The sequence below is a fragment of the Quercus suber genome, unplaced genomic scaffold, assembly GCF_002906115.3.
Source record: "Quercus suber isolate HL8 unplaced genomic scaffold, Cork oak 2.0 scaffold_103, whole genome shotgun sequence".
In the NCBI taxonomy this organism is placed as follows: Eukaryota; Viridiplantae; Streptophyta; class Magnoliopsida; order Fagales; family Fagaceae; genus Quercus; species Quercus suber.
In genome coordinates, this window is record NW_027069568.1 from 1,357,516 (window position 1) to 1,369,958 (window position 12,443).

At 32.4% G+C, this 12,443-nt stretch overlaps 1 protein-coding gene across 1 annotated transcript; it reads right to left on the reverse strand.

Annotated features, from left to right (window-relative positions):
* Window positions 1-1,677: 1,677 nt before the first annotated feature.
* On the reverse strand, window positions 1,678-8,441 carry LOC111995116 (nucleolar complex-associated protein 2). The gene is made up of 12 exons (XM_065775034.1): window positions 8,248-8,441; window positions 7,318-7,362; window positions 7,097-7,221; window positions 5,994-6,065; window positions 5,338-5,904; window positions 4,649-4,951; window positions 3,913-4,242; window positions 3,618-3,824; window positions 3,180-3,266; window positions 2,452-2,546; window positions 2,236-2,364; window positions 1,678-2,160 (listed from the first exon to the last, which is right to left on the reverse strand). The coding sequence occupies exons 2-12, from the start codon at window positions 7,334-7,336 to the stop codon at window positions 1,884-1,886; spliced, it is 2,211 nt and encodes a 736-aa protein (XP_065631106.1). The 5' UTR covers window positions 7,337-7,362; window positions 8,248-8,441; the 3' UTR covers window positions 1,678-1,883.
* Window positions 8,442-12,443: the final 4,002 nt, after the last annotated feature.

Consider the following 12,443-nt stretch of genomic DNA (forward strand, 5'->3'; position numbering starts at 1 on the left):
ATAAGCTATCACTTTTGAAATTTTTATTGTAATAAATTGCAAAGTAATTGGTATCAAATTATTGCAATGATTTCTTCAATTTAAGTTATTGCAAAAAAATTCTTAATGCAATTTAGTATTAAAGCCTCTATTGCAACCGAAAATTATAAGTTATTACAACTAATATTATTATTATTGCAACGAATTTTATTATTGAAAATGTGATATTATGTTTAATACCACCATGCTAATTTGGTTGTATTAACACTTGATGTAAGAGATTTATTTTGATGTGGTGAGCTGATAATATTTATTGAGCACTAATGCTTTATACCTTAAGGGGGAGCTCCTGGGGGCCTGGGATTTCCCTTTCTTGTGCTTCCTTTGGTTATGGAAAAGGACCTTTTATTGAGCACTATTGCTGGTGGTTGGAACTGGTTCTTAGTTGGCTTGGGGTGTCTCATATTTGGGCTCTTAGTTCTTACATGTTCATTAATGAAAAGGAAATAGAAATTAAAGTTTGATAGAGAAACTAGTTAGTATGGGACAAAAGTGTTTGAATCAGGCTTTCCAACGAATGGAAGTATGGTACCAATGCAATGCATTATAGACCTTGAGCATCAACTTGGAGTAGCTCAGAGATTTTGATTTTCATGAGCTTTATGAGTTCAATATCATGTGTTTTATGATTGAAAAATTGAAACTAAATTCTTCATATCTAGGGTTGGCAATTGAGTATAAAGTTTTTATATGTAAAATTGTTTTTCTTTGTTTAAGTACCTGTTAAGCAATTCACCGCCCCGCCCCCCCCCCCCCCCCCAAAAAAAAGCACTTGATTAGCAATTTGAATTATTTTAATTGCATATGGCTAAATAGTTACATGTCCTCTCACTGAGATTTTTTTAGCCTATTTATCATTGATATATATATATAATCTAGTGAGAAAGAGAGAGGGAGAGAGATAAACATGAAATAAGTGTGTTTAGAATGAGGCCTATATCACTAGCTTTGTTGCACTATGTACTTTGTAGATGTATATTTTAAGTTTATATAGATTAGTTTTTGAGAATCACCTATTTTAGTCCTTCAAATTTACAGATTAAAACATATTCAAAGAATTCAAAAAACTCACTTGTACTTCACCACCAAAAAAAAAAAAAAAAATCACAATCAAATCTCAAAACATTTAAATAGTTCATTTTTTTGGGATATATAAATAGTTCGAACTTGATCCTTGCATCAACCTCAAATAACATGTAGGTAAATTACACGTGACACGTCTCATCAACTTTGACCATACGATGACAAAAGATCGGCAGTTTAGTAGTATTAGCTAATTTTCCCAACATGTAGAATTTGGGCTTGAATTATCCTCACATATACCACTTACATTTTTTTTAGGCTCCCCATTTCATTTAGTGATAAAACAAGTTTTGACATTTTTAATATGAATAAAAGAGTTAAAAGATCCATTTCTTTTCCTCTCCTTTTATATCCTTCACCATGTTTTTCAAGCAGCTGAGACTACTGGGATTGGCAATGGGATTATTTGTGTGGGTAGGATCAAAAGTGATTTGTGGAAAGATTTGAGATTGAGTGCAAGTGGTGGAAAGGACAGCTGCTTGGTTTGGATTAGGGTAGGGATTCTTTGCGAAATGGGTGGCTTTAAGAGGGTTCAATATCATGAAGAAATTGACAGAAGTAGAAGAGAAAAGTCATGTCTATATACAATTTGCTTTCTAACCGGAAACAAAAATTCAAATTTTTCTCAAACTCGGTAGCTACAAGAAGCTCGGCAAAACCGGAGAATATAATTAGCCCAAGACAAATACCATTTCTCACGTATTCTTTAAGTAAATCAATAAAACAAATTAGACATGCAAATTGTTGAGTATCATATCATGTCAATTAGCTCTCTTCCTCTTCTTTGACTTCTTTGCACGAGATTTTACTTTTGTCTTTGATATATTTGTAGGCGGTTTCTGCTTCTTGCTTTGATGCCTTGGAGGCACTAGCTTCTCATTGTCATCCTCCCCAGCGGAGAGGGTATCACTAGCAGACTCTTCTTCATCAGAACTGAGTACCAACTCTTCTACAACATCTTCATGCACAGCTACCGTGTTGTGCTCTTCCATCTTTCTCTTCTTTTTCTTCTGCTTGATTTCTTTAGGCTTCTTGGTCCTGCGAATCAAAAGTAGAATGATAAATAACAATACCGCCAGAGGAAAAAAATGCAAGAGAGTCAGATGAACATACTTGGAATCACCTCCTGGTAACCAGGAAGAATTAAAGACAGAAGCACCTTCCTCATTCCAGGCATCATCCTCTTCATCACTTTCTGATATTTTTTTCCCGAAGACAGATGAGTGCTCACCAACAAGAACACTGAAACCACATGCACATTAGAAAATTGCAACCTAAAACATGCAATCATGAATATAATAAAGCCTACTAAACAACATAGAGATAAACCTGGATTCCGTCAACATATCATTTCTTTGCTGTGCTCTTTGGCGTAGAGTTAAGACATACTGTGACAAAGGGCTTGCCTCTGACTTCTTTTCATCCTATGAAAAGACAATGTTCTTCAGTTTCTCTGAGGCATTAAACTTAAAGAAAACAAAGCATTCAAGAAATCCAAGGCAACAAACTTATATCACAAATATGTTAATAACAGCTCAATTCATTGAATTGCAATTTTCAATCATGGAGAGCCCTTTATTAAATATTAATTAACCATTCTGTTAAAACCCCAAAGGTGGCATTACTCAACAGTTGATGAGCTCAAAAAACAAAAATCAAAGGCCATATACATAAAAGACCTGTGTAGTAGATCATACATACATACATACATACATACATATATATATATATATAAACCAAACAAAAACAAACAACTTTCACTCTCGACAGTTGACTCATAAGTAACCAAAAAAAGTTTCCAACTTGTTTCCACCAATTCAAACCACATGTTAGCCAAATCAAACTAAAATGATGAAATAATAAAAGTTGCCAATATTAGAGAACTTAACAATCTGATCAACTAAAGCATTGGTATTGCAACCCATCAAGATTCAGAGAAACTCATAACTTACAGTACTCAGGCCATCCTATAAAAAAATCAAATGCAGAATGCAACATATAATCTATATGAATGATAAAATTCAGCAAAGAGAATGGGATCAGAAATTTTTGCAAACCTCAAGAAAGGACATTGCTGCAGGATCATTCGGGAGAAAAGAAATAGACATACGCCTTTCATTTGTATACTCAGAACTAGCCTCAATCTGAGATGTGGAAGAGCATGCATTAGTTATGTTTACTACAAGCTTTGCTACTTGTAGAAGAAGAATTCATCTAAAAAGAAAACAGAGATATAACAAGAGCATAAACATTTTTCTGCAATCCACTTTTTCAAACTCTAAAGGTCAGACGAAGCACAGGCGATTACAAGTCCGACAGATATCCATTAGTTACATGCACCACTAGCTTTGCTACATGTAACATTGTAACAGATAAATTCATTCACATGTAAAAAAGACAAAATAAATGAGATTAAATTTTTTTTTTCAAGCATTCCACTTTGACACACTAAAAGATAAGGAGGAAGATATCTGTTGACCACTCTAATCAATTACCTGATTGATAAGCTGCCTCATTTCTTTCCTGAACCGCTCAACTTTGGTAGATTTACAAAAGCTACGCAACCGGACTAGTGGGATAAAAGACAGTTCAAAGAATGCAACAGAATAGCTCCATTGAGCTAAATGTTCAGCTAGCTCCACAGCCACAGAAAATACACATGCCTCCTGAAATGCCCGTGTCTTCAGGGTTGGCTTGCTTACCTGGCATAGAAAATTTTCCAAACTCACATCAGCAATATAGCTATAAAGCACAATTGACACAAACAAAAATATCCACACATAGAAGTACCTTGAGTATAGTACGCAAATCAACAGCTTTGCCAACACCCCCAGTGGGGTGCCTATTTAGTTCTTTCATTTCCAACATATCCAAAAGGAGCATAGAAACAGGTATGAATGTACCGGTAGCAGAAGCAATTCGGTTAAGCATTTTAACGCACCTCAATCTAAGTGGAAAGTATCTCGCAGTTGGAACCAGACGTGCTACCCCAGAAATTATTTGGGTCAGAGGATAAGCAAGGGGACTAAAGTCAGCTTCTGAGCTGTAGGCGCATATAGCTCCAGTCCAAAGTTCAAGGCAGTTAATGAATTTCCACTCATATACCTTCCGGAATGCCTCCTATAGAACACAGCTAAAAATCAGAGAAGTGAAGTATTTGGAAAACACAACCAACAGTGTCTCAAGAAAGTACTAAATATGATTCAACCATTGTAAAATGGTTACAGCATCAGGTAATTTTAAGGCAATGGACAAAAATGATAAGATTGCAAATTTGCAGCTTTAACACAAGATCATAATTGCAATCTCAATAGTGCCAAAAGGGAAAACTTTGAGAGAAAGTTATGGACAAAATTTAACTCCCAGAATGACAAAAACTTTAGCACTATCATCTCTAAGTTTGATAGATAATGAGAGGTACACTATAAATGGAATCATTTAAATCTATCAGAATATCAGACCTACAAGATGAGATATTAAAAGAGGACCCCCTTTAAAATAATTTTTAGATGGTGACAAATAATACCTTAGTTTTTGTATTAAGTGCATCCCGTAAAATCATTGCCAATTGCCGAATGAAAACAAAGGCATGCTGATATGCAGTAGGAACATCCACACCAAAAAGTTCGATGACACAATTTCCAAGAAACTGGAGATGTTGTAATTTCACTGCATTTATAAACTGGCAGTTCAATACATAGGCTTTATATATCCCTCTAAAGCATTCATCTAAGCAATCAGATCCTAGCCGGATGCATAAATCTCTTAAAAATAAAAATGAGACAACTGGTAGGGCACCACCACCGGTAGCCCAAAAGTGAAGTGCAACCTGAAAAAGTCAAACATAAAGATTAGTTCCATGTGTACCAATTGAAGAAAATTAAAAATAAGTAAAAGACTTGGAAATATTGAGACCACAAACTACATCAAAATAGCATGAATATGCATGTAGTTCACATTCTGTACAATGCCCAAAACCACAAACTGTTTCTTTTTTAATTGATAAATGATCAGTGATTTTAACAGAGAAACCATTTACAGTTGCAACCTCAAAGCATATGTGGTTCAGGGCAGGGTCCAGGACCACAAACTGCACTGCATATGCATCAGATTTACAGGATAGGCAGAGACCTTAAACCACCTCTGGCAGTGTGGTAAAGATGAATCATCAGGTATATATTGAATCCAAGAAATGAAGGAGAGAACTATGCATACCTTAATGTACTTCCTTAAGAGACTTGGAAAAGCAGCCAAAAATATGGAAGAATATTTGAGCCGCCGTAAAGTAAATGATATCATTTCCGTATCAGTCATTTGGTTCAAAACATGTAGGGCATTTCCAAGATATGACTTCACTAAGTGGTTGTAGTTCTTCCAGTGTTTTGTGTTCATGAGATCCATTATGGTCTCTTTCTTTCCACCAGAACTAGGGAGCTTCAACAATTTTCGTAGTATTGCATCCATTTCACTTAAAACAAACAACATTATTTTATTAAACACACTACTTGACATAATACTGAACTTTGTTGAAGAATCATCCCCGCCATCATCACCATAGTGGCAAGCAGTCCTGAATGCTTTCGTAAGTGAACGAACTGCACTAATGTTTTCTTTTTCTTGTACTGAATTACACCACGAATCAACCATTGCAGTAGTTATAACATTTTTTGATGGTTTCTCTTTTTTCTCTGCAACACGATGCCCGCCAATTTCATCAACACCTTGTAAATCTGCATCTTCCACATCAGTAGCAGCATCTTCCACATCAGTAGTGACATCTTCCTGCACAAAAGTGCAACAGGTTTCATAAAACTCTTCTATTAAGAGCACCCATTGAAATCATGATAAAATTCAAGGTTTTCTGTACACACATCAATATCCTCATCATTAAATTGTAGAAGCTCCTCGTCGTGCTCTTTCAAAAACTCATAGAATTCTGGGTCCTGCAAAAAACACTTGTTAATGACTGATTGACTTCACCACTAAAGCTGTAACAGCATTAAAATAAAAATTCCACGAGGTGATAAATTATCAAGTATCAACCAAATTCTGATTTCCCAATTGAATGAATAACCATTTTAAATACATTAACTCTGAAGCTCATATCCCTCCTAGCTACATTGTATTGAACCCTCATCCATTCGATAATCAAGCAACCAAACCATAATGTACTTCATGGTTATGATACCCCCACTTCACTTATCAACAAATAGAAATGGAAGCCCTATGTTAAAATAAAAGGAAGAAAACAAAAAATTTAGAGAGTGAGTGATAAGAGTGGAAACAAGGGTTAACGTGGTTTGGCTTGATGACCTACGTCACAATAGAAAGCCCTTATTGCAACATTTTTACTATTTTGAATTGTGTATTACAATGCAAGAACTCAATATAAGGTACATATACACAAAATAGTTGACCTATAGGAGCTATTAATTATTCGTAAAGCAAAGATAATTGATATGTATTGATATGGGGCATGATAAAGGGTCATAACTAAGGTACATACACAGTAAAAACGTAGAGTGCAGATACATTTAGTCATATATATAGCATGTGCATATACTAACACCCAACCGCATGAATTTTCCCAGACATTCAGCAGCCATAGCAAAATTCTATTTGACTATGTTTCATACCAATATTAAGCAGTAACATTTGAAATATCTAATACTCTACAAGAAAATATCAATTATCAAGATAACAGAAATATTGGTCAAAAGACATTGTTGGTCCCTAAACTTTTGCTCATAAGTGATTTTGGCCACACTTTTAGTCCCTAACAAATTTAAAATGATCGCTTTTAGTTCCTAAAAAACTAAAAAGTGATCAATTTTGGTCCCTAACAACCTCTAGAATAGGACTAAAATTGCTCTTGTGCTAAACTTTAAAAAGTACCAGTGCATTTAAGGCAAAAAAAAAAAGTTATATATATATATATGTATGTATGTATGTATGTATGTATGTATGTAAGTACCTTGTCCTTAAGTCTTTCTAGTTGACTCTTATGCTCTTTGGCTTGACTCTTAGATTTGGAGGTCTTGTTGCTTTTGGTTTCTTCTTTCTCCTCTTCATCACTCATTTCATTATCCAAACTCTTCACTGAGATTAACCAAAAAAAAAAAAGCAGCATAAATCAGCATAAGCCTGGTCACTAGTGACAACTAAACAAACATGAAATAAAAATAAATAAAAAACCTCTGCCTTTTGCCCCCATAGTTAACGATGGATAAAGGAGTTATTCTGCAAAGGATAAAGAAAGAAATAACAGTTAGCTAAGGGCATAGAATTACATAATATGACACTAAAAGTCACCGCTTTTCTTTGTATACTAGCCAAATTTTTACTCAGATTATCACACACTGCTACAACAAATTTTGCTAGAATCAAACTTTCCATAGCATAAAACAAAAAAAAAAAAAAAAAAAAAAAAAAAAAAAGGATGCTTATTTTGGGTCAATCAAAACGAATTCCTATGGTGATAAAGATCTCAATAAAGGCCATATGAAGTTTCAACAGCATTGGAAACAATGAAAAATCATTGCCGCATAAATTGAGAGAGCCAAAATCTCAGTGAGTCGTTTAGCCGAACAGGTGGTGGGCGCATCAGGAACATGTAATTTAGTATACAGTACTATTATGACTTGTAAATTCTTAACACCACCAATCAGAAACTTTAACAAACATTTTGCATAAATTGATATCACTTAAATATTTTGGTTCAAGAAAAACGAATTCCTACGGTCTTATTCAAGAGAGAGGTAATCATAAGAACATGAGAGAGCCCAAAATCTCAGTGAGACATTGAATCGAACAGGTGGTGTGCATAAATTACATGTAACTTAGTTGATAACATTATTTTCGACTTCTAAACACCACTTAACTAATCAGAAACTTTTTAACAAACATTTTGCATGAAATTGATAAAAGTTAAAGAGGCATATGAAGAAGCAAACAGCAAAATCAATATACACACAGCGAATCGCTTTTTTTCTGGGTACGAGTGTGTACGAGTATGAACAGAGAAAAATGGTTTTTCATAATTTATAGAAGAAGATAAGTTTCTGGAAGGCACATGAGTGCGAACGCTATCTTGAATGTGCGACCGACACTACACTACGTAGTTACCTGTGCGGGTGAGGCGTGGGTCGGTCGGTCCTAGAAACGGCGGCAGCCGCGCGAGGAGTTAACGACCGGACGTGCTGCAACCTAGGGTTCACCGGGCAGCTCTTTCCCTCTATAGGGATCGGAGGGAGAGAGAGAGATATGAAGGCGGACGGACCTTACGGCTGAAAGAAACTAAGAATTAGGGAGGGTTTTAGTCTGTTAAGGTTTTTTTTTTTTTTTTTTTTTTTGGGGTAAAATGCAAAAATCATTTTCTATATTTCACCAAAATTTATTTCGTTACTCTAACTTTACTTTTGTAGTACTCAAATTTTCAATTTTATTCAACTAAGATTTTTTTCAAAATTTGTTATACATTATGGTTAATTTTCTTTAAATTTTTTAAATTAAAAAATTAATTAATAATTGAAAAATATTTTCTATTTTCTTATCCAAAAAATTTTAACAAAAATTGGCGAAAATACCTTAATTGAACAAATCTAAAATTTAGAATACTAAAATGAATTCTGGAAAAACATAAATGGTAGGTTTTGCATTTTAGCCTGAAAAAAAATTTTATAAAAAAAAAAAAAAAAAAATCTTAACCAAGCTAATGCCAACTAGGTCCAAAAACTTTTCAAAACTAACCAGCTCAATCTCTAATCACCGCGAGAGAGAAGAGAAAAATGAGTAACGTCTTAAGGTTCAAGTGGGATCCATCTTAGGGAACTAATTGGTCAGTTTTAAAATGTTTTAGCAATATAATTTCAATTAAAAACCATACAAAATTTCAATTGCAAACTAGCATTAATAATAGGAATTTTTTTTTTTTTAGTAAACAGTAATACTTATTAGAACACTCACGAAAATAATAATAATGTTTTAAATCGGGTTTATAATATATTACATAACTAAAGTACAACTACAAAATGGTCTAACTTTTATAGTTGTAGACTGGAGTTATAAATAGCAGACACTAAACACACACAACCAATGTGGGATAAACATCCTTATTTTCTTTTTTTGAGTAAACAGTAATACTTATTAGAACACACATGAAGATAATAATAGTATTTTAAATCGAGTTTATAATACATTACATAACCAAAATACAACTACAAAAGGGTCTAACCTTTGTAGTTGTAGACTGGGGTTATAAACAACGGACACTAGACACACACAACTAATATAGGGTAAACATCCCTATTTTCTTTTTTGAGTAAACAGTAATCTATATATAATAATAATAATAATAATAAGTGAAACTGAGAGAAACTCAAATTAGAATTCCAAATTAGAGTTCCAATTTTGTGTCATGTGTCCTAAATTATTTATTCTTAAAGAGTTTTATTTCTTAATTTTAGAATCAAATGTGGAACCATATCATAAATATTCATCCAAGGGAATTATTAAATACAAAAACCAAAAAGTTTGGAATAAATGAATTGTTAAAAAAAAAAAGTGCTTCACAATAATTTAAAAAAAAAAAAAAAAACCATGTACAATTTACATTTTATACTGTATAATATCCTTACAATTTTTTTTTTTAAAGAGTTAACAAAATATAAAAATGACTATCAATAGTATTTAAATTATATATATATAAATTATATTGTTCATCTTATTATATATCTTTAAGTGTATCCATGCATATACATGAGGTTACAAGTTAGTACTTATTAGAACACAGACAAAAATAATAATAGTGTCTTAAACCGGATTTATAATATATTACATAACCAGAGTATAACTACAAAAGGGTTTAACCTTTATAACTGTAGATTGGAGTTATAAACAGTAGACACTAGACACACACAACCAATGTAGAATAAACATCATTTTTTTTTTTGGAGTAAACAATAGGATCTTTGGATCCGCTAGACAAGCTTCCATCACTAAATAGGCATGATCTTTGTATTGAAAATTTTAAAAGTCTTGAACTTAGTTGGTATTAACCTAGATCTCAGAAGTGTTAACTTTGTTTTACCATTATTTTTTTAAAATTATTAAATGTCAATTTGGGTCTAAATAAAAATCAACTCAACCCACCAACTCATTTTAACAACCTAGGTCATCATCATCGAGTTATTATAGAGAGTCAGGGACACATTTTACCATAATCTGTACATTTATCAATTTGTAATTGGATTACATCATGTACACATTACTTGGTGAAAATTAATTCAATCATCTTTTAACACGTATGGAAGATGTGGCAAAATGCATAGCAAAGTTTGTGTCAATAGATTTTTTCTAAGTTGTTTAGTTAGGTTGGTTTCATGTGGTTAGTGAGTTGCATGCCACTTATTTGCTAGACACAAGGCTGGCTCAACAATTTGGAGGTCTAAGGCTAAAATTTTAAGTGGGTTTTTTTTTTAATTAAATATTTATTAAATAATATTTATTAAAATTTTAATTTTTTATTTAAAATTTATTTTTCTTACTTTTTGAGATGTAAAATTACTAATTAAGTTTTTGTTTTTAAGTTTCTCTAACATTTATTTTTCAATTAATAATATGACTAATTCACTTAATTTTAGTATACCTTAAACAAGATTTTATTAATTGGTATGATGTGGTAAAAGAGACTATTCATGCTAATGGGTGGGTCAGTATCTTAGGGAAGTTAGTTTTAGCGTGTGGGGTTGTGGGTCATGTGGCTGTGTGCGCTAGTATGTTATGGGCAGTGTGCTACCGCTATCAGCTATGCGTGTGGTATTTTGTAGTGCATTGTGGGGCCTTTTGTTTTTTTTCCCTTTTTAATTTTTGTATTTTAGAATACAATAGTGCCTTTTAAATGTATTTTATTGACTAATAAAATGACTTAATTTTTTTAATTAAAATATACAGATAAATATTACATATATTTATATATATATATATTATACAAATGGGAACCTTAAGCGATTGCATCACTTGCTTCTATACTTCAGCTGACCCTAGCTAGACGATGAGGAAGGGATATTTGAACACTGAGGGGGTGTTTGGTACATGCATTTAAAAACATGTGTTTTATTGTTTGAAAACATATGTGAAAATACGTGTGAGTGAAAAAGTGTGTGAAAATACGTGTAATATTATTTAAAAACTGAAAATGTATATTTGAGTGGGTGTACCCCAAACCCCCTTAATATCTTTGTTAGAAATATAGGGAGATGCCAAGTATATTTTATACTACAATTTCTTTTGAAAAAGGTGTTTATCTAGCTAAAATTTAAGTAATCCAAGTGTACATTGCTTTATATCTCACTTAGAATTAGAAAAGTCTTTCATCACTTATTCAAAAAATATGTTAATATAATCGATATAAATACATAAAAATATTTTACTTAAACTTATTGTTTTGGGCCTCAAATCTTATTTGAGCCCCCAGCGGTCTTGATGAGTTTTTTTTTTTTTTTGGAGAATCCGTCTTGATGAGTTGAATCAACATTTTTTTTTCCTGCTGAATTAATGCACATTTCTAATCCAGCCCTCTTTGTACTAACACAAAGAGTCCAATTTACTTTCTTTTTCTTTTTCTTTTTTTTGGGATAGGTTCTTTTCCTATAAAAAAAAAAAAAAAAAACTTGAGGTCATTTTTTAAAATAAATTTAAAGTTAATGAAAAGAAGAAAAAGGAAAAGGAAAGAACTACTTCTTTTAAGCTCTTTTTGCATGTTTAAAAAAGGAAGGGAAGTAAAATAAAGGGAGGGAGAGTAATTCAATTACCTTATTTAGAAATTTTTTAAGGAAGGAGGGGGAGGGGTTTGGAAGGGTTTCAATTACCTTTAACCCCTCATTTTTAATTCCCCAAAATTGGAGAGATTTGGAGGAAGAGTAGAGTAGATAAATTATTAACCAAATGAATTCTTCAATTTACTCTTTTTAAATTAACAAAATTACAAATTATTGTTTTCCTAAACTTATTATAAATGACTGTATGGTATTTAATATCGGTGAGGTCGTTTTTTTTTTTTTTTTAATTCAGTTTGCAGTATTAATGATTAAAATCTTTAGACAAAGTAACATAAAATTGGCCACTTTTAAAATATAGAACTATTCGAGAAATAAAACTTTTGTTCTAATTTTTTCCATGCAAGACACAGTTTTATACATAAACTTAGTGTAAATGAGAAAAAAAAAAAAGCATAGTTCTACATCTAGATTACAAACCTGATCTCCATAGCCAGATACCTAGCTAATAGAAATGGAAGCTCAAAGCAGCACAGAATAAATATG